We start from the raw sequence: 24,008 nt of genomic DNA, 5'->3' as shown, positions 1-24,008 counted from the left end.
GCAGTGATGCGGACGCTGCACCGGTCCGTCGTGGTGAAGAGGGAGCTGAGTGTAAAAGCGAAGCTCTCAATTTACCGTCGATCTACGTCCCGACCCTCACCTATGGCCACGAGCTGTGGGTAGTGACCGAAAGAACGAGATCGCGGGTACAAGCGGCAGAAATGAGCTTCCTCCGAAGGGTGGCTGGCCTCTCCCTTAGAGATAGGGTGAGAAGTTCGGCCATCCGGGAGGGGCTCAGAGTAGAGCCGCTGCTCCTCCACATCGAAAGGAGCCAGTTGAGGTGGTTCGGGCATCTGACAAGGATGCCCCTGGGCGCCTCCTGGGTGAGGTGTTCGGGCATGTCCCACCGGGAGGAGGCCCCGGGCAGACCCAGGACGCTGGAGAGATATATCTCTCGGCTGGCCTGGGAACGCCTTGGTGTTCCCCGGATGAGCTGGAGGAGGTGGCTGGGGAGAGGGAGGTCTGGGCTTCTCTGCTTAGGCTGCTGCCCCCGCGACCCGACTTCGGATAAAGCGGATGAGGATGGAGATGGAGTAATGGACTTCTATACATTTTACATCAGATTAAAACTTTGGGTGTAAGATTCAGATAATTATTTATTAAAAGCTCGACATTTTAAATGAGAATAAGAAAGAAAAGTATGTCTTTGTGCCCCCCCTTTTCCTGTTCATGCCCTATCGGCCCCCTGGCTACACTTTGCTAGATCCGCCCCTGCACAGTTACCAGCCGTCAGCTACGTGAAAAGGATCCTGGTGTAGAAAGTAATATTAAATACATTCTAACAACAGCTTATCAAGCTTAAACGTGCTGCTGTTGTTCAGCCGCTGGTTTCCTCTTTCTGGTGCAAAGTGGGCCAAAAACAAAGAAGAGAGACGGACTCGCCACAGAAAAGCCGATCAGCTGATCATTGATCAGTTTCACGATTGAAGTAGCAGCAGGAGAGGGAGAGAGAGGCAGTCGCTCCATATATCGGTTGTTAAGCTTAACATGGGAATGCTTTACAAACATTCAGAGATGAACTTACACACTTGCTTTACTTCTCTCTGGGATAACTTCCTCGGAGATGAAATGATGGTTTGGTAGCGAGGCTACAAATACACACAGCCGCTCTATCACGTGAGGCACACTGCTCCGACGTGCTACGGTTATGAGCTGAGTTACAGCTGTCACAAGTTTTGTGAGCTGCTTTTTTGATATTTAATGGATCGGATTACATTTTTTATTTCTCTCCGATATCCGATCCAGTAATTTAGGTCAGTATCTGACCGATACCGATACGTAATATCGGATCGGTCCATCTCTAGTACATATTGTACCTGATTACACCAGCTGACCTTTGTTTACAGGCAGAATGACCAGCACACATTTATTTTAAAATCAGTATGAAATCATGCAGCTGGTGTACAATTGCTAATATTTGATCTTATTTCTGTGTATAACTGTGTCATCTGCATACAGTCAGTCCTACATCCACGTCTTTACTGACACTTTGGCTACGTTCACACTGCAGGCGAAAGCGCATCAAATCCGATTTTTTCGCCCCTATGCGACCCGTATCCGATCTTGGTATGACAGTGTGAACGGCACAAATCCGATATTTTCAAATCCGATCTGGGTCACTTTCGTATGTGGTACTGAATCCGATACGTATCCGATGTTTTAAAAAGCGACTGCTGTGTGAACGGTCAAGTCGCATTAAATCCGTCTTTTACGTCACTGACACAAGACAGACGCCAATTATCAGCGCCGGAGAAGCGCCCGATAGGACATCGCGAACGATTTCCTACCATCCGGTGAAACTGTTGGGAAGACAACGTTGGAGAAACGTGAACATTTTATTTGTACTGTATAATCTGCAGATTCTGACAGAAATCTGCAGATTATCCTTTAAGCACCGCTCCTCTAAAACAGCAAAAGGATCATTATTAGGTTATTTACATTATTATGTAAATAACAAAATAACTTAAAGCAAAAATCTGGAAACATAAAGTCCGAAGTCTTTATATTAAGGGCCATCAGTCAAACAATACTGTTTGCTCTGGGTCTAAACAGCGCGTTGTGTGTGACGTCTTCTTTTGCGCATGCGGGCCGCTTTGAGCGTTCACACTGGAGAGCGTTTGATGTCGCATTTTATGTGTAGTGTGAACAAGCAGACAAAAAAATCGGATTTGATCAAAATATCGGAATTGAGCATTAAGACCTGCAGTGTGAACGTAGCCTTTGTTTCAGTTTTATGTTATTTTAATTTTTCTGTTTCTTAATGCCTCAATTACATTTATCCAGTTTTTCAGATTTTTATTTCTTTTTTATTTTATGACTTAAATGTTGATTTTTTTTCATCATTTTCTGGCTTTTCACCATAACAGCTGTGAGGTGATGCATCGCAGCTCCAACCTCTGATGTGTTTGTACAGAGGAAACATTTATCATCTTATTACTGAGTGAACACGACACTGAGCCATGCAGGTAGGAGTCCAGCTCTGTGACGCTCACCTTATGTCAGACATCATAACACTGAACAATGATGATGATGATGATGAGGTTACCTTCACTCCGTCGGCCTTCTTGTTGCTCCCGCTCTTTCCTCCTGAGCGAGGGATGAGAACAAAGAGAGAGAGAAGCAGCAGAGTCAGGAAGAAAGGAACAAAAGCAGCAAACAGGAGAGACGGCATCGTACCCAGGACCTCTGCCCACGTGCCCTTCAGCCGGCGGTCTGATCGCAGCACAGACTGAAGACAGTGGGTCACATGTCGGAGTAAAAATACTCAGACTTCCTGCTGCAGATTCAGGGAGTTCCCGGCGTGACACATGGGTCGCTCAGCGAGCGGCGAGGCCAAATTTAGGACCAACTTGAGATAGTTGGAGAGCAGAAAGCGTGCACGCATTCCTGAGCGTCCACGCTGAACACGTGCATCTGGAAACACGTCCTCTGCTCAGTTCCAGAAGCAAATAGCCAATCAGAGAGCTCAGAACAACCAGCTCAGTATCACAACATGTGTTTGTTCTGCTCACATGACAAGAACAACAAATTCACTTTACACCAAGGACCAAACTCCATTCAAATATCTGCTAATTTAACTTCAGTCTGCATTTATTACTTCCAGGCTGGACGACTGTAATTCATTATTATCAGGATGTCCTAAAAACTCCCTGAAAAGCCTTCAGTTAATCCAAAATGCTGCAGCAAGAGTCCTGACAGGGCCATCATGCTCGCCGCACCGCCTGTGTCGCACACCCATTATGACATCACACCATGTGTCATGTGACACAGTCTTTGTGGTGTTTCAGCCGGTTGTGCACGTCTCGTCTTTTTGTAACCTGGCGTGTGTCGTTTTGGCTGCCGCAGCTGTGACGGTGGTTTCCCCGCTATCTTTAGACCTCAGTGTGTGTGAATGCTTGGGACAGCTGCACACACACACACACACACAGTGATAACGTGTTTATTGTGTGTAAGCTGGCAGCTGATTTGTGGATTTCTCTGTTTAACCTCCTGCTACTGGAACACAAACCTGCAGGTTAAAGGTCAAACTTGCTGCTACACAAGCTGTGTTACTTGCTGACAGTTAATAGAAGACAACCTCAAATTGTACATGACCTTTGACCCCACTGGGTGGGTTGGGGGGAGGGGGTCTTACCGGAGAAATTCCTGGTGGCCAACATGGTGGTGAGAATGGCTCCCTGAAGGAAAGAAGGGATAAAAATAAAAGCAAAGAAAATTAGGACAGAATTTATTTGTGATTTTGTAAAAACGGTTATTATGTGAATTTAACTTCAACATTTCCTTTAAAACAACAAAGCAGCCGTGACCACAAATCTGAGCTTTGGAAATTCTTTTCCTCCTTAGTCACTAAAACCACTAAAATTTCATGGTTTTATTTTGAAAGTCCACCTTCAGTTTCCTCCTGGCGTTGAACTTCTTTAGACACTCGACCGTTTCCTGTCTGTGCATGCAGGACGCCACTGTGGATCGGTGCTGGGAGGAAGAAGAACATCATCATCATCGTGAGGAGCAGAGCAGGACAGAGAACAAGGTCAAAGGTCAAAGGTGAGAGGGTCTCACAGAGATCCAGGGGTGTTTGAGCGCCTCAGCAGCTGTGATGCGTTTGGCCGGGTTGATGGTCAGCATCTTATTGATGAGATCTTTGGCTTCAGGAGTCACCGTGTCCCACTCCGGGGAAGGAAACTAGGAGGCAAGGACACAGGGAGAGGAGGCAAGGAGAGGAGAGTTGAAATAAGAACAACTGTAATAACAAAAGGGTTAAAGCCCAGCCCACAATGGTTAAAATGTCAATAAAGTACAGGTGAACAGTCGTGATGTCATGTGACCTACATCATAGGCGCCAGCTTTGATCTGCTGGTACAGACGATGCTGATCTTCATCCCAGAATGGAGGATAACCGACCAATAGGATGTAGAGAATCACACCTGAGACAGAAGACCATAAAAAATGTAAATAAATACACCTGAGAAATGAAATACAATAAAATATAATAAAATCCACAGACAGACAGAAAAACCATAAAAACTTAAAATATGAAAGAGGAAGAAAGAATGAACACACGTGAAAGATAAAAGAGACAAAAACGTCCTCAGAGACTGAAAATAAAGAAAGTAAAAACACTAATAAACGTGAAAAAAACACCCTGGACATAAACCCTGAGTAAAAATAAACAAACTGTACATGAGTGGAGGAAACATAAAGAAAGAAGAAACGGTAGAAACAGGAAGTAGAGTCTCACCACAGGCCCAGAGGTCGACTGCTTTCCCGTATGGGTCCTTCCTGAGGACCTCTGGAGACAGATATCCTGGAGTCCCTGCAAAGCCTGAAAACAAACACATGTTTACACATAGCTGCTGTTTTGGAAGACCCTTGTTTATGTGACAAAGCGGAACTAATAAGACTAATGAAGAGCATCATAATCACCATCATTATCATCACTAACATCACCATCATCAGCATCATCATTACCATCATCACTATCATCATCGTCACCATGATCATCATCATCACCATCCTCATCGTCACCATGATCATCATCACCACCATCATTACCATCATCACCATCATCATCGTCACCATGATCATCATCACCAGCATCAGCATCACCATCATCATTACCATCATCACCATCATCATCATCACCATAATCATCATCAAACTCCTCATCGTCACCTTCGTCATCATCACCATGATCATCATCACCACCACCATCATCACTATCATCATCGTCGCCATGATCATCATCAAACTCCTCATCGTCACCTTTGTCATCATCACCATGATCATCATCAGCACCATCAGCATCACCATCACCACCATCATCAACATCATTGTCACCATAATCATCATCAAAATCATCATCATCACCTTCATCATCGTCATCATAATCATCATCATCACCTTCATCATCGTCACCATAATCATCATCAACATCATCACCTTCATCATAGTCATCATCATCATCATCATCACCTTCATCATCGTCACCATCATCACCATTATCACCATCAACATCATCATCAACACAATCATCACCATCAACATCATCTTCATCACCATTACCATCATCATCATCAACACAATCATCACCATCATGTCACCATCATCATTGCCATCAACACCATCATCACCATCAACATCATCTTCATCACCATCGCCACCATCATCATCAACACAATCATCACCATCATCATCACATCATTACCATCACCACCACCATCATCGTCACCAACATCATCACCATCACCATCACTTGGTGCTCTTACCGAACCATGCCTGCTGGTCTCCTTCCACCTCGATGGCGAGGCCGAAGTCGGCGAGTTTCACCGCTGCTCCTTTGGACTTGGAGGCCAGGAGGAGGTTCTCAGGCTGCAGACACAACAGACATGCTAACACGCTAACTCTAACTGCATTGGTTTGCATGAAAGGCGCTAACGATGCTAACAGGAGTGTTAGAGGACTTGGTTTCACTGGTTTCTCCTTCCCGTCTTAAATCAGAGACCAGCAGCTCTGGGCTCACTTCACCCGTCTGCTGTAATCAGCTGCTTATGTTTTGATGAGCAGCTGATTACTGTTGTGTGTAACACTGGTGTGTTGTTTGTCATGTAAACACCGTGTTTGTGTGAGCGGCTGTTAAATCATCACACATGCTATAATTCAGGCTTAACGAGCCAGACCTATTTCAAATTTTAATCTATTTTCCTGCTGCTGGTTATTAGCAGGTTATTAACAGAACTCGGCGGTCACACAGCCAATAAGATCACAGACAGTACTGTGGCAGTAAAGATGTCCCTCCCCCACTGGCCCCAGCAGCCAATCGTATTGCTGCACAGAAGTGTGATTCAGGACATGTGGAGCTGTCAGAGATCATGTCATCAGACGTGTCGGGTACCTTTAGGTCTCTGTGGACCACGCCCATCTGATGACAATGTAGCACCGCCTCCAAAATCTGCTGGATACAGTGACTGTTCAGAAAGAGGTCAGAGGTCAGAGGTCAGCAGCAGATTCAGCACAGAAACAGAAGAAGTCTGAAGAGTGCGTCTCTTACCTGGCATCAGCTTCACTGTAATATTCTCTCGCTACGATGTCTTCAAACAGCTCTCCACCTGTCACACTGACACACACAGACACACCGTCAGTAAAACTGCACAACCCTGAGACACACACACACACACACACCGTCAGGAAACTACACAACCCTGAGACACACACACACACCGTCAGGAAACTACACAACCCTGAGACACACACACACACCGTCAGGAAACTACACAACCCTGAGACACACACACACACCGTCAGGAAACTACACAACCCTGAGACACACACACACACACACACACACACACACACACACACACACACACACACACACACCGTCAGGAAACTACACAACCCTGCGACAGACACACAGACACACAGACACACACACACACACACCGTCAGGAAACTACACAACCCTGAGACACACACACACACACACTGTCAGGAAACTACACAACCCTGAGACACACACACACACACACACACACACACACACACACACACACACACACACACACACACCCCTTCAGGAAACTACACAACCCTGAGATACACACACACACCCCTTCAGGAAACTACACAACCCTGAGATACACACACACACACACACGTCAGGAAACTACACAACCCTGAGACACACACACACACACACACACACACACACACACACACACACACACACCTCAGGAAACTACACAACCCTGAGACACACACACACACACACACACACACACACACACACACACACACCTTCAGGAAACTACACAACCCTGAGATACACACACACACACACACACACACACACACACACACACACACACACACACACACACCGTCAGGAAACTACACAACCCTGAGACACACACACACACACACACACACACACACACACACACACACACCGTCAGGAAACTACACAACCCTGAGTTGAGTTCTGGTGTAAAGACTCTGGACATTGTAACAGTGAGTCTAAGTGTAGTTGTGGGTGGAGGGCTCTGGATGTGGCAACACTGAGTCGAGGGCCTTTGGATGGGGGTCTCTGGATGTGGGGACATTGGGTGGAGGGGCTTTGAATGTAGCAGCTGAGGGTGGAGGGAAACTGGGTGGATAAGCTGCAGGCTTACCTGTCGACAGATGTGCTTCACCTCTGTGTGAATGTTTGGATTCTGTTTGCTCGTCTCACTGATTTCTGTGATTTTCATTGGTGGTGGTGTAAGAAAGGGGTGTGGGTGGGGTCAAAATCACGATATACAGGACAGTTGTAGCCACGAGCCTTCATGGTGTTTTCAGTGTGGATGTGAGGAGCTCAGGTGTGTCACAAACAGCATGAGGAGACACTCACAGGTCAAAGATGAGGTAATGATGCCCCTCCTCCGAGATGCTGTCATGCAGCCGAACTGGAAGACAGAAAGAAAGGCCTTTTATTTTCACGTTACACCACGTCAGCCCCACAGAGCGCACACGCAGCCGCTCGCCACACGTGATGAGCAGCTGCTGGGCGAGGTCAGAGGTCATATTCACTGGTTCTTCCTCTTCCACCCTTAAGCCTTCCTGCTTCCTGCTCTGCTGTGACTCTGACCATCATCTCCAAAATGAGCTTCCTGTTTTAACCAATCAGATCACAAACTTATCACCTCACTGAACTTAAAGATCAGCTGACCAGGACGCTCATTTCCTCATACACTGCATCCAATCAGGGCAGAGGAGGCGCCCCCTGCTGGATGTTAGAAGGCTGCAGGTTTTAGATACATACAGGAAACTGCTAAAGATGAAGCTGAACACAGACTGCACAGTGTCTGTGGCTGTTAATAATGTGTCAGTGAGCGTGCCGTCCAGGCTGGGCGGGGCTAAGGGCCAATCAGCCACGCTGGTTTCTTCTGACACATTTAATCCCCTGAACGGCTACCCTGAGGTACCCCTGAGCAAGGTACCATCCCCACACACTGCTCCCCGGGCGCTGCACTGGTGGCTGCCCACTGAGTGAATGGGTTCAATGCAGAGAAGAATTTCCCCACGGGGATCAATAAAAAAAAAAAAAAAGTGTACAAACCGATCAGTCCTCACAGGCGACTCAGAATAAGCCTTCTTTATCTGACACTCAGACTCAGTTCATCCTTAGTCTGAAACGTTGAGTTTAAGCTCCTCCCCTCTTGCTTCTGATTGGCTGAGCATCACAAACAGGAGCTTTGAATGGCTTCTACAAAGCTGTGATACTGAATATTCCTGAGCAGCCTGAGCTGTGGGCTCACAGGGTTCACTGCACATACACCAAGACCATTCACACACTTCATGTTTGAACATCCAGCTCAGGGGCAGGAGTCATGTGACAGGAAGTGAGGAGAAGCAGAAGAGGTCCAGTTTAAACTAATAACTGATGATTTACATCAGGACAGTTGTCCTGGTTTTAGTGATTTATGCAGCGATGTGCGAGAGGACGTTTCATCCTGACTTCACAGAGCAAACGTTCAAATTTCTGTTCTGGAAAATCAAACATGGAGTTTCTTAAACGCCGTGTCACAGTTAATCAGGTCCTTCCTGTGACGGGTGTCCTCGCAGTTCGAGAAACTTGTTGGATGACGTCTCTGAGTCCGACTGAAGGCGTCTGTTTCTGCTCTCTGCTTATATTGTATAATAGGAAGTATTATAGCTGAGGAGAGAGAAGCTGCTGCCCACACACACACACACACACACACACACACGCGCACACTCACACACACACACACACACACACATTAAATCCCGCTGTTGTACTGTGTAGGAGTGCTTTGAGAGAAAACCTGATTATTTCTTTCTGAGTGCTTTCACACAGGTACTGTGTGTGTGTGTGTGTGTGTGTGTGTGTGTGTGTGTGTGTGTGTGTGTGTGGAGGATAGATGGTTTTGATTCCTTCACCTATGGACTGTGTTGCCTAGCAACACCACACACACACACACACACACACACACACACACACACACACTCAGGGTTACGTAACACTCCTCAGTATCTGTAGAGCATCGCCTGCCCACACAAGGCTCTGATTGGCTGCTCTGTTCAGCTGCAGGCTGCCGATTGGCCGGCCGGGTCCACGTGAGGTCATATTTGAACATCTGACTGACGGCGGTGAGTTTGTTTGGACTCCATCGAGCACACAGTTTGTTTTTTGGAGGTTTTGGTGTGAGGATCTGTGCCCGGCGCTCAGACTGGACCCGCCCACGGCAGCGGCACCTCCTGCTGGGCTTTTATTCTGAGTTTTTCACAGGAAGTGGCGGCCGCACACAGATCAGTTTGCCTTTAAGTGGTTTGAGCTCTAAGGCGTTTCCCACACACTCATTAAACTGTCCACAGGCTGATCTGAGGACGGAGTGAAGCCCCCTGTGCGTCAGACGGAGCTCCTCATGTTGCAGTCAGCTCACTGCTCGCTGTAACGTCATTACCAGGAGAGGAGGCTCACACATGATCTGATGAACACTCATTAAGTCGAGCTGCAGGCTCAGAGGAAGCTCTGGCATCCTGCTGCACAGCCACAGGGTTTTCACATTGCTGCCTCAGTGCACAGAGCAGACTCTCAGCACTAATAAATCACAGATATTACACTAAGGACACGCCCACTGATGACATCACAGATCAAACATAAAGATTGTTCATAAACTATGGATGTAGCTTCCTGATAGGTGATGTCAGAGATTTCCTAATATAATGTAGAACTGTGACTCTCTGGACGTCCTGTCCTACAGGGGGCGTTGTTGCTCAGCAGGGGGCCGTTCAGAGACTGAAACATTAGGCCCGTGGTTACGTTTACCACAGACATCCATCTTTGCTGCTATCGTACGAGCTCAGGCTCCAGCGTGCTGATCGATTTCAGAACAACAACACTGAAGTCATGTGTTTAGTTGGGACTTGTTTTACGGCAGTACTCTGCTGTGTCGGTCCTGTGCAGCGCTCTGCTGGACTGAAGGAAATATCTGCACCATCTCAGTCGGTGTCATTTAAAACAATAAAGAGGCGGGTGCAGAGCCACATCGTTCAAGAAGAAGAACTCTTCTGGGGTCACAGCCTCCACAAAGACGTCTTTGTCTAAGTCCAGCTGAAATGAACCAGTATCAGTGTGGAGGATCAAGATCATGGATTTCACGTATACTTTGTATTATCAGTAATGTTTCCAGGAAAGCCTGTACCACCCCAGAGCAGAGCAGCTACCTGAACGCTACTCCAACAGAGGTCGATTATCTTGTTAATAATTTTACCTCCTCACTACGTACGACTCTGGATACTGTAGCTCCTGTGAAAACTAAGGCCTCAAATCAGAAGTCCCTGACTCCGTGGTATAATTCTCAAACACGTAGCCTAAAGCAGATAACTCGTAAGCTGGAGAGGAAATGGCGTGTCACAAGTTTAGAGGATCATCATTTAGCCTGGAGAAATAGTTTGCTGCTTTATAAGAAAGCCCTCCGCAAAGCCAGAACATCTTACTATTCGTCACTGATTGAAGAAAATAAGAACAACCCCAGGTTTCTCTTCAGCACTGTAGCCAGGCTGACAAACAGTCAGAGCTCTACTGAGCCAACCATCCCTTTAACGTTAACTAGTAATGACTTCATGAACTTCTTCACAAATAAAATTCTTATCATTAGAGAAAAATTACCAATAATCATCCCACAGATGTAATATTATCTACAGCTACTTTTAGTACCATCGATGTTAAGTTAGACTCTTTTTCTCCAATTGATCTTTCTGAGTTAACTTCAATAATTAATTCCTCCAAACCATCAACGTGTCTTTTAGACCCCATTCCTACAAAACTGCTCAAAGAAGTCCTGCCATTAATTAATGCTTCAATCTTAAATATGATCAACCTATCTCTAATAATCGGCTATGTACCACAGGCCTTCAAGCTGGCTGTAGTTAAACCTTTACTTAAAAGCATCTCTAGACCCAGCTGTCTTAGCTAATTATAGGCCAATCTCCAACCTTCCTTTCATATCAAACATCCTTGAAAGAGTAGTTGTCAAACAGCTAACAGATCATCTGCAGAGGAATGGCTTATTTGAAGAGTTTCAGTCAGGTTTCAGAGCTCATCACAGCACAGAAACAGCTTTAGTGAAGGTTACAAATGATCTTCTTATGGCCTCTGACAGTGGACTCATCTCTGTGCTTGTCCTGCTAGACCTCAGTGCAGCGTTCGATACTGTCGACCATAATATCCTATTAGAGCGATTAGAACATGCTGTAGGTATTACAGGTACTGCACTGCAGTGGTTTGTATCATATCTATCTAATAGACTCCAATTTGTACATGTAAATGGAGAGTCCTCTTCACACACTAAGGTCAATTATGGTGTTCCACAGGGTTCAGTGCTAGGACCAATTCTATTTACATTATACATGCTTCCCTTAGGCAGCATCATTAGAAGACATAGCATACATTTTCACTGCTATGCAGATGACACGCAGCTCTATCTGTCCATGAAGCCAGGTAACACACACCAATTAGTTAAACTGCAGGAATGTCTTAAAGACATAAAGACCTGGATGGCCGCTAACTTTCTGCTTCTTAATTCAGATCAAACTGAGGTTATTGTACTCGGCCCTGAAAATCTTAGAAATATGGTATCTAAGCAGATTCTTACTCTGGATGGCATTACCTTGGCCTCCAGTAATGCTGTTAGGAACCTTGGAGTCATTTTTGACCAGGACATGTCCTTCAACGCACATATTAAACAAATATGTAAGACTGCTTTCTTCCATTTGCGCAACATCTCTAAAGTTAGAAATATCCTGTCTCAGAGTGATGCTGAAAAACTAGTTCATGCATTTATTACTTCCAGGCTGGACGACTGTAATTCATTATTATCAGGATGAAATCTGCACATTTACTGCTCAAGTTATTTTTATTTTACTGTGAGGCTGAATGTCCCCTCTGGGGTCCATGAACACTCAGACTTCTGCAGGTAATATTTCTGAGCTCATCATCGAATTTCATCACTTTATTTATAAAACACATTTAAAGCCAGCAGAAGCAGACTGAAGTGCTGCATCATTAAAGCACCAAAATACATGAAAAACTATTAAAAGACACATAAAGAAAAAGTTAGGAAGCAAATAAAACAAGTTAAACTAAGACATCCATGAACTGGACATGAGCAGGAAAAGACAACAGGCAGAGCTTTAGTCAATATTTGAAGACAGAGATGTAGAAACCCGTCCTGGAGGACGAGGCGGCTGTTCCTGAGGTCAGGGTGAAAAAGCAGTCAGCTGTAATGTGGGGAGGCGGAGCTTTTCCACAACACCATTACATTCAAAGGCTCACAAAACTCTCACAATCTATTCATAGAAGATCACTAACAGCCTCGGTGAAGACTCTCAGTCATTCAGAGGTAAGAGCGGCCTACCCCCATCTCTGAACTGAGGAGGGTACATCTGTCACCATCTTACAGTGATTGCAGCCATTCCCCAACTCTGTGAATGGTACTCATGGTTATTGATCAATGGCCATGACAATGTGCATATTAATGATCATAAACTGACTTCCCAGCACACTGTTCATTCAGTGCTGCTAGTTTCAGTCATTATGCAAATGTCAAAGTAAGTCAATCATCGAACGGTCCGACAGGCTCTCACATCAACTCTTCGATGTGATTCAAACCTGTTTGTACACCCCACAGGAAGCAAAGACAGAAGACACAGGTCCCCACTTTACTGACGAAGGTGGCTCTCAGTATCACAGTACTTGTACTGCGTGCTGTCTCCAGTACACGGTGCAGGTTTTCCTTCCAGCTGCTCAGAGATCAGCATGTGGGAGGGAAACCTCTGCGACTCCTCGTCTGTCGCCTCCACTCTGAGAACGAGTCCTCGGTCATTTCACCGCCTTCATCACCCTCACCGTTAGCAGTCGAGGTACATACAGCAGTGTTAGTACATGCAGTACATGCAGTATTACTCACCGATGTTGGGGTGCTTCAGTAGTCGACAGATTCGAGCTTCACGGTCCAACTTCTGATGATCTGACAACACAAACAAACACAGAGATTACTGATCAGAGGCATTGATCGGGGATCTCCCTCCTGATTGGAGAAACAGCTGATCACCTAATCCTTGTTATTGATCAGGAGAGTCAGGAATTAGACCTGTTGTTGGTTTTCAGCTGTTTGGATCCAAAAAGTCAAAACACGTGAAGGGTTGTGTGTTTGGGCCGTGACCTGTGACCTGTGAGGGACTCAGAGTCCCAGCAGGCTGAAGGGATGCAGAAGATCGGAGATCAAATTTAAATGGCTCGTTGTTGTCTGAGGTCAGCTCAGGCTGTTCAGGCTCATCGATCATATAAGAAGAACAATAACATTGTTAGAAATCACATCCTGCTGGGATAAAGACCCTTCACGTGGTGCTGTTACTGGTCTGAACCAGTCATGATCCTGTGTGACCCATGAACTGACGGTTTCCCTCCAGGTGGTCCACGCCCACAGGTGAGGAGCAACAAACTGCACTGTGGATCTTTACTGTCACTGAGTCCACGCCGGTTCATCCTACATTCAGTGTGAACCATCATCATGTGACGTGTGTACCATCGAGGTTTAGTTGCAGCTCTCGAGCTACAAACATGTGACATCAGGTTAGTTTGGAGCTGCTGTTGGTTTGGAATCAATTAAAGTTTCTTCCTTCTGTGTTTTTCCTGCAGCTGAGTGCATCAAGTGGACATTAAAGGACATTTAAAAAACACCAGAAACTCATTTAGTGCGAGCAGCGAGAGAAGCAGCTGGTTTCCTTCCAGTAACTCTTTAATTAGATAATAATGTGCTGGGTGGAAGCCATTAGCCGCGGCGCCGCGATGATCACACGAGAAGTTATCCGGCATAAATGGAGTTGATTGTTTGGGACTCTGAAGTCAGCTTCAGCTCCCGTGAAACTCACTGTGACCTCCCCAGGCGGTTCAGCCCATCGGCGACTGATCCCGACCGGCCGACACTCGGCCTGGCTGAACCAACAGAAGCAGCGCGGCGAGCCGACGAGTGTCCGGCAGCCAACACGAGTCCGCCGAGGAAGGTTTCCAACCGAGCAGCAGCTCTGAAGCTCCAAAGACTGGCAGCATGACAGGCTCCCCCACACACACACACACACACACAAACACACACACACACACACTAACAAAGAAACGCACACATGGACACACACACACACACACACACAAACAAAGAAACGCACACATGGACACACACACACACACACACACACACACACACACACACACACACACACACACACTAACAAAGAAATGCACACATGGACACACACACACACACACACAAACAAAGAAATGCACACATGGACACACACACACACACACACACAAAAAAGAAACGCATGCACACACACACACACACACACACACACACACACACACACACACACACACACACACACACACGCACACACACACACACGCACGCACACACACACGCATACACGCATACACACACACGCACACACACGCACACACACACACACACACACACACACGCACACACACACACACACACACACACACACACACACACACACACACACACACACACACACACACACACACACACACACACACACACACACACACACACACACACACACACACACACACACACACACACACACACACACACACACACACACACACACACACACGCACACACACACACACACACACACACGCACACACACACACACACACACACACACACACACACACACACACACACACACACACACACACACACACACACACACACACACACACACACACACACACACACACACACGCACACACACACACACGCACACACACGCACACACACACACAGCGGCTGCTCTGCTTTGACTGTGCTGGGATCAGACGGTGTTTGACTCACAGTCTGATGATCAGACGTGTTCATACAGAATCAAACGCGGTTTCTTCTTCTGCTGTTTTTATTCTTTACGTTCTCTGACTCAGTCCCAGCTTCACCCTTTGATTCAGCATCGCCGCGCCCTCAGCGGTTAGGCGCTCCTGAGTGAGACGAGCCGTTTCCTGTGGAGTGAACGGGACGTCTGTGAGTGATCGATGTCCGCTCATTAGCCGCTCACTGTGGGACATAACCGTGGATCTACTCGCTGTCACAGCTTCATGTGTCATCATCCGGTGACATCATCTACACACACCACGGTGACATCATCCACAGCACGGTGACTGATTGGATTGGATGGAAACATGCAGCCAACCTAAGAGCCAACCACAGCAACAGAGTGACCACAGAACGTGGTGACAGGAAGTAGGAGGGGCCTGTCAAGAAATTTTCTCAACTCACTCCCAACCGGTCGCAGCAGATGGCCCCGCCCCTCCCTGAGCCTGGCTCTGCTGGAGGTTTCTTCCTGTTAAAAGCGAGTTTTTCCTTGTGCTGGCTCACAGCGGCTCATATGAGCTTTTGTGTATTATTGTCGATCATTACAACATAAAACACGTGGAGGCGACTGTCGCCGTGGCGCTATATAAACATCACTGAACTGAGCTACACAGAAACGTTTTCTCAGGTCACATGTGTCCGCCGCAGCGTCATGCAGCATCATGGCTGTGACAGCATGACAGGAAGTCAACATTCAGCCTGCTGCACGCTGCTCTTTGTCCATTTTAGAGAGAAAATAGTTCCTGCATGAAACTGAAGAGTGATGGCGTCATGGTTTCTGCTGAGAGGTTTTCACATGTAGGTTTTGGAGCTTTGAGCATCATCGACTTCCAGGACTCCTGAGGCGGAGCCTCGCTGCAGGTCCAGTCTGATGTGGATGTCTGAGTGCTGCACGGGTTCAGGGTTCAGGTAAACGTTACGAGGACGGACACTGTAACAGCAGCTCTGAGAGGTAGCTCCGCCTCTGTGGGAGGAGACGGCGGTGATGTGCAGGAGGCTCCACCTCAGAGATGAGACAGTTTGTTTAATGAAATCATCTTCATCATCTTCGTCATCATGAATGTTTGTTAGAGCTGACAGTGTGTTTTTCAGAATCTTTAAAATTGTCTTTTATAGGTTAACTTTAATTTTTATATTTTTTTTGCTGTTTGTATTTAAAATGACGAATTTTTTAACGAATCCTTTTGTGTTTATTTTCTGATTTTGTTTGCTCTTTTTTAACATCCTACTTTTATTTATCCTGAAACTATTTTGTCTGATTTATTTTTAATAATTATTTTATTTCATTATTTTATCCAATTTTATTCTTCTTTATATCATTTCTGATCTGTTTTTTTGGAGGATCTTTACCATAAAAGTAAACCGATACCTGAATATTTAAAATGTATTTGTGTTTTTTATTATTGTTATTTTTCAATGAATAATTATTTTGCATCCATACGTATTAAATTCTATTATATGTATATATGTGGATGTGTTGGTTTTACTGGTTTCACTGGTTTCACTGTCCGTGCACGCGTCATTAATAAGTCCTGTGGTCACTCAGCTGTGACGGACTCTGACCTCAGGTGACCTCTGTTCTAGGGCTGTTCGATATAACGATATATATCGGATGACGATATAAAAACGTCTATCGTTTCATTTTACGCTATCGTTTGTTTCGTGGTGTCGCAAAATAAACTGTTTACAGCAATATTTTTTCATTATTTTGATGGTCACTGTAGCGGCTATATTAATTTCTTAAAGTTCTCTCTTTCTCTTATATTTAATATAACCACACTACAGACGGACAAGCGCCTGTTTTTATGCAACAACGACGGTAAAACCACCTCGTGTCCGCTTGTTTATTTTCCACATAAACCTTTCACAATAAAGCTCAAGATCCTGTTGAGACTTTTCAAAATAAATTGAATCACGTGAAAGATGCAGAGTATTTACGGATGAGAAGCAAAAAAGAGCCGTCAGGTGCTAAAAAACAAACCTTAGACTCAAACGTTAGAGCAGGCTTTTCCCCGCAGCACGCCGTGTAATAAATACTCACAAAGAAAACGGCGGCCGTTACAACTTATGTCTAAAAATGTATCGTTTCATGCATCTGTTAAAACACTCGACTCCAGGTACGCGACGCCCAGCTGGAAACACTTCACGCAAGTCGAGCTGCCCGACATTCACAGAATTTACAGAAAATGTTACATTTTTGTGATTTATATCGTTATCGGACGATAGATGTCTTAATATCGGGATATGAGATTTTGGTCATATCGCACAGCCCTACTCTGTTCAGCGTGCAGTACAAATAAAGTTTGATTGACTCACAGCCTTCATTAATGTCATGTTTCCTGTTGCAGGTTTGAGGTGACAGTGATGCGGGCTAATGACGGCGGTGTGACGATGGCGTGCTGTTGGTTTGAAATTAAAGAGATCTGATTGGACGTTTCCTCCCAGCAGGTGAGCGAACACCTGCAGAGACGCCCGTTATGTAACCGCGGCGACGCTTCAGCAGCAGTTTGTCCTGCAGAGTCGACTGAAGGAAGGAGATGGAGAGATGAACACACTTCTTTGTCAACTTTGCAGGGTGTTGCTAAGCAACCGAAGGAAATCTGAAACCAGAATAGTGATATGAAAAAAATCAACAGAATGGAGAGAAAGATGCAGCTTTGCTGTTTCTCTCAGCTTTACCGTCATGTTGGAACGTGTGGGAGACGAGGGGGAGGAGGGGGAGGAAGGTTTCCATCCAAAGCACAACCAAATTTCAACCACGCTAACAGGAAGTTAGCGAGAAAACCAAATGAGCGCCGTGGAACGCATAACTTTACGTGATGCCATCCTGCTGCAGAGGAGCTGATGTCATTAAACACACCTGTCTGAGCTCCTGCACGCTAACACGCTCATGTGACCAAGATCCAGACAGACAGGTCATGTGATTTAGGTATGCAAAGTGGGAGGGGCTTAAAAGCAATGAATACCAGCTCGCCATGAGGACACGCTCAAAGTTTGCTTCAGACAAATAATCACAAGCACAACAGTCACAACAACGAAGGTTTCACACAGACCGAGCTCGTCCACAGGACGCCACACCTGGATCACGCACACCTGGATCACGCACACCTGGATCACGCACACCTGGATCACGCACACCTGGATCACACACACCTGGAGTCTGTGGCTCAGGTGTTTGATATGTTGGAGACTCGGTCTGTGACTTCCTGCAAAAATCTAACACTACAAGCTCTCCTAAACCTACTGGAAAGAAAAACAAAGCTTCAACCAGGAAGTGACATCATCATCACAACCTCCTAATATGGACTCTAGTTTTGTCTCTGTGGACAACACTGAGCATGTGTGACATGGAAACAACAGCCAACTGAGTGAAGTTTAAGTCGTGTGTTAGCTGTCATGTGCTAGCAGTGTGTGATAATAATAATAATAATAATGGATTGGATTTATATAGCGCTTTTCAAGGCACCCAAAGCGCTTTACAACGCCATTATTCATTCACGCTCACATTCATACACTGGTGGAGGCAAGCTACGGTTGTAGCCACAGCTGCCCTGGGGCAGACTGACAGAGTGATGGCTGGCTCAGTGTCAGCAGTGTGGGTGTGGGGAGCTGTGAGTGGGACAGCTGAGCCTGAGGTGTGATCTGTGTGGCAGCAGGTCACAGGTACACGTGTCAGCAACACACACACACATTACTTCCTGTTACAGATGAAGTGAGCTAGCTAACACTGGGGCAGTCCACGGGTGCTTTCAGGTGGACGCTCAGCATCAGTCAGGAGCACCTGGACCAAACCAAATCAAAGACAGGGGTGGGTGAGCTAAACGAAGCTAATGCTAGCAGACACATTTATAACAGTGATGTCACTCCCATTCACCCGGCCTGGTGAGCAGAGGCCAAGTTTGGGCCTCATCTTGGTTTTAAACCTGAGGTGAAGCTCGACATCACAGGAAGTTTTTTTTTTCTTTGGTTAATAATAATGTAAAAAAAAAAACATTTTAAACTGTAGCTACACTACGACTTTACTGCCTCAGAGGGTCTTTGGTTGTGGTGGAGGCTGGGTGGAGGTGTCACTACATATGTATACATGGCTGATCATTACACTGAAGGCAGCTTTACTGACAGCTGATTTCTGTCATGATGAAAAAAGAAGGTCCAGGTGATGATGCAGGTGATGCAGCATGTTTACTCCTCCTCCTCTGACTGCCTCTGACAGTCTGTGACTGATTTCTATGTGACGTCTCAGGAAGCGCCCACTGAATCCACGTCTGTGCACCAAGTGAGCAGCACTGGCTAGCCAGTTAGCCATTAGAAATGGTGTCCTCCAATCAAATGACACAAACCCCACACAGTGACACAAACTAAGAGCTGATGAGGTTTCACACAGGATTTAAGCGAGGTCACACGTTCCTCACTCAGGTACAGGTACAGGCTAAAGTACTGATTTAACTTCAGTACTCGAGTAAAACAACAGGTTGCAGCATATATTTGTGGGAAGATGCTGATCGCACCCTTCTCAGGTGTGTCTTTCATCACGTCTTAAACTCAGTCACGTGTCATAAGCACTGATGGACCAATCAGATTGTGTTTCACGTCTTATTGTTTCTCAGATTTAAGGTGATGAGTTTGTCTGCAGTGAAAGAATCACCTGCAGTACTGAGCCCGTTTGTACCACAGATACCTGAGGACTGAAGAAGAGTCGTCAGGTGTTTGTACCTCGTTACCTGACAGAGCGCATGCTAACGTTAGCCTGTTAGCGAGGTTATTTCTATGTTGGGATCAGGCAGTTTGTATGAATCAGCCAACGTCGTCCACCCAAACAGCCTTTTCCAAAAGTCACAGGCACATAGGGCTACAGACCAGTTAGCTGTTGCCTGGTAACCACTGACCACTACAGACACGTTGGTATTCACCAACAGGTTGGTGAGTGGATGCTGGAGGTTTGGTGACGCCTTCAATCTCTGACAGACTGCTGTAGGTTACGGCGAAGCCATCTCGTCTGCAAACAGTTGCTAAGCAGCTGTGATGCAACTGTCTGCTTTCAGAATAAAAGCTGTGCTTCACTGGAGAATACCACAGGTTTCAGAAAGCACAGCTTTTACTTTGAAGGCGAGCAGGTGCTGGTTTGAAGTTTCAGCACAGCTCAGTAAAGTCTGCAGACGTGTCGGCGTCTTGGTAAGAAAACAATGGATCAGTGTGACTGTGTGAGTCGTAAACTCTGGAACGGCGAGCAGATGAATCGGGACCGTTCAAACTGCAGCTGCAGGGCTGTTCGCGTGGAGGACGGCAAGGGTTTGGCCATCACTACAGACGTTTTAGCGCTGGCGGTCGAGTGCTAAAACGCCTGATGTTCTGATTCAGTCGCCCAGCAGCAGCTAATGAGAGTTAGCATGTCCTCACCTCTGGCAGACAGCTTCTTGGTGTTGATGATCTTGGCGGCGTACTCCTGACCCGACAGGACCTTCACGCAGCGCCGCACCACTGAGAACGCTCCCCTGGAAACACGACAGGAGGAACCGATCAGGCAGACAAAGGACACAGCTCATCCTCTCAGAGCGAGAGACCTTCACTTTAAGTCAACCACAGCTGAAACATGAAGCTAGCATGGAAACCTGCAGTTCCTCTAACGGCCACAGGAGGCAGGCTCCATCCTCATAACGAGAACTGTGACGTCACCCTTTGCTTTTTGGTGGATTTGTATCCTTTTGTTTCCAGGTGTGACCATATCAGGACTACAGCATGGAGTGATGTCATCAGCTAATGCTAGCATGGTTATCAGCCTGCATACGCAGATCTGAGATATTTCAGCTCTGACTGAAGCCACGCTCTGAAGAAAAACTAGACACCAATGGTTGAGGCTTCACAAACTTCCATCTTTTATATACAGTCTGTGGTTTAAAGCCACATCTGTTAATCTCTAAAGAAAGACCAGATGCATTATGGGAGAGATTGGAGATTTGTTTTTATAACTCAGTGAATATTCAATAACAGTAACACTGATGAACAGTTATGCACGACGATCCTTTTATGGCTGGAAGTGAAGCTGTAGTTTCTGCAGAAAGCTTTCTGTTTCTTATGAAAGCTGCATTCTGCCGCCCACCATCACATTATGTAAGAGACCTGGCATTATGTGTGTGTGTGTGTGTGTGTGTGTGTGTGTGTGTGTGTGTGTGTGTGTGAGTGAGTGAGTGTGTGTGTGTGTGTGAGAGAGAGAGAGAGAGAGAGAGAGAGAGAGAGTGAGTGAGTGAGTGAGTGAGTGTGTGTGTGCGTGTGTGTCTGTGTGTGTGCGAGTGTGTGTGAGTGAGTGAGTGAGTGAGTGAGTGAGTGAGTGAGTGAGTGTGTGTGTGTGTGTGTGGGGGGGCGGTGAGTGGGATGGGGTCAGAAAGGAGTTTCACTTCTCCCTCCATCCTTCTCTGCATTCATCGGCCATCTTTACTGATCAGCAGCTTAATCAATAATCAATAAACCATCAGACAGATCGAGTCATTATCAACATCTTTGCTTCTGTTACTGCCATTTACAATTATATCCAAACATAAACACAGTACACCACCTGTATGACATCATCAGACTAATCATTACTAAAACAACTTTGATTATGATAAGGAAACTTATTTAATAATAATAATAATAATGATATTTGTGTCATTAGATGTAAATTTCTTAGAAAATCCTGCAGAAAATATAAAGAAAAATCAAATATTTAAAACATTTTAAATAAAGTTTTATTTGACACATGAGCTAAAAAAAAATCGAACAACTTGTGAGAGGACGGTGGAATAATGATGAGGAAACGTTTAAGGATGAATATGATATAAAGCAGATTATTAAACGCAGTGAAACATTTCTGACTCAGGCTTTGTTTAACAATAACGTGGGGATGAAGACGACCACACTCACTTGCCCAGCTCCTCATACAGCTGATACTCTTCAGTAAAACGAGTGCAGATGACCGTTGCCATGGTGACCCTGTGGGACGAGGGGTCAGGGAGCTCCCTGTTGTCTTCCTCCGAGGATGATGATGATGATGATGAAGCCCAAGAGTCAGACCCGTTTGAGTGTGTCGGAGGGATGAAGAAGAGGAGGCAGAGAGAGGAGAAGAAGCAGAGGTGGAGAGAGAGAGAGAGTTTGGCTGCGGACAGAGGAAGAGGAGGAGGAAGAGGAAGATGGAGGGATGATGGAGAGAGCAGTGAGGAAGAGCTGTGCCTCTCGTCTCTCTGTTCCGATCTGAGGCTGCGAGAGAGAGAGAGGGAGGTTGTGAGAGGCTCGCCCTGCCCGCCCACAACCCTGCCAGCCAATCAGAGCGCAGGACACACACACACACACACACACACACACACACACACACACACACACACACACACACACACACACACACACAGAGTCGCTATGGTAACTGCATCCTCGCTCTGAGCATAAAGTAAAAAACTGAGAGATCCAAAAACTGCAGATTAAACTGCAAATATCAGTGATACTACTACTATCAATAATACTACTGCAGCCAGTGGTACTGCTAATACTCCACGCAGTACTGTAAATACTGCCACTGCTATAAGTACATTATGCTTCCTACTACAGGGAGAGTGGTTTGGACCCAGTTTGTATTGGGAACAAGACCACCACAGTGAGGAGGTCAGGGTACCCTCGGGGGGGGGGGGGGGAATCCCGGTACTTCCAGAAACTGATCAATGATCAGCTGTTTCTGGGACAGTCTCAATTTGAGCTGTCAGCTCTGTGCTGCTGTTACACAGGAGATGATTGATAACTATGTGATTGATCATTGAGTATTGATGACAGCGATCAGTGTCTGTGTGTGAGTCCAGCAGTCGGAGGAGCCGACCTCTCCGGTCTCCGTTCTATTTTTAGCTTTGTTTATCTCTGCTGGGACGAGCTTCCTTCTTCCTGTCACTCATCTTTTCTGCTCGGCTTCCTCCTTTCGAGCCTCTTTGCCTCCTCCTCTTAGGACTGAAGCAGAGCTGATTGGTCAGCAGAGTTCAGGCTGAGCTCATCTCCAAACCCCGAGAACACGCTGTGAGTGGGTGAAACACCAGCCCAGCACCCCTCACAGCACTGGGAGCTCTGGGCTGGTGAGTGAGCAGATGTGATACCATATGGTGGTTTCTGATTGGCTGGTTCCAAAGTAAACAATAACTGTAATAAGATGACAGAAGCAGCTGTTTGAGTCTGTGATGCTGAAACTTTGTTCGAGGTGAAGGTTTTACAGAGGAGGAGACCCGAACCTCCAGCCTGCACCACAGAACCAGGTCTGAGCCATCAAACTGGCCCTGATGGTGCCACAGTCCTCCCCACCAGGGCGGAGTCCTATTTGGATCAATAATCAACCCCTGCTGTGACCTGGAGCCATTTAAATACAACTACCTCAAACACATGTCATCAGGTGTGAATTCATCCATCAGTCAGATTAAGTCTGGCTTTAATCTGATGACCAGATGACCTCCAACAGGATGCGGCGTGCACAGAGAGTCTTCAGTGTCACAGGTGTGACGACAGGTTTAACACTGTGACAGGAAGCTGTGCTGTATGATCACAGTTTTAAAC

The 24,008-nt window shown here is 46.2% G+C and overlaps 1 protein-coding gene across 2 annotated transcripts in view; it reads right to left on the bottom strand.

Annotated features, from left to right (window-relative positions):
* camk2a (calcium/calmodulin-dependent protein kinase II alpha) overlaps positions 1-24,008 on the bottom strand; it is a 34,750-nt gene that overhangs the window by 8,639 nt on the left and 2,103 nt on the right. For both annotated transcript variants that reach the window (XM_039618943.1, XM_039618944.1), the window contains exons 2-14: positions 22,350-22,682; positions 20,850-20,944; positions 13,467-13,526; positions 7,886-7,940; positions 6,548-6,613; positions 6,392-6,464; positions 5,766-5,868; positions 4,739-4,822; positions 4,330-4,424; positions 4,060-4,182; positions 3,889-3,972; positions 3,635-3,677; positions 2,546-2,586 (exon numbers count right to left, since the gene is read on the bottom strand). In XM_039618943.1, the coding sequence (XP_039474877.1) occupies positions 2,546-2,586; positions 3,635-3,677; positions 3,889-3,972; positions 4,060-4,182; positions 4,330-4,424; positions 4,739-4,822; positions 5,766-5,868; positions 6,392-6,464; positions 6,548-6,613; positions 7,886-7,940; positions 13,467-13,526; positions 20,850-20,944; positions 22,350-22,411 (984 nt within the window). In that variant the 5' untranslated portion in view covers positions 22,412-22,682. The remainder of the gene's footprint in view (positions 1-2,545; positions 2,587-3,634; positions 3,678-3,888; positions 3,973-4,059; positions 4,183-4,329; positions 4,425-4,738; positions 4,823-5,765; positions 5,869-6,391; positions 6,465-6,547; positions 6,614-7,885; positions 7,941-13,466; positions 13,527-20,849; positions 20,945-22,349; positions 22,683-24,008) is intronic.

This window comes from Oreochromis aureus, linkage group 10 (assembly GCF_013358895.1).
Source record: "Oreochromis aureus strain Israel breed Guangdong linkage group 10, ZZ_aureus, whole genome shotgun sequence".
Taxonomy (NCBI): domain Eukaryota; kingdom Metazoa; phylum Chordata; class Actinopteri; order Cichliformes; family Cichlidae; genus Oreochromis; species Oreochromis aureus.
This window is presented reverse-complemented; position numbering and strand designations above follow the sequence as displayed.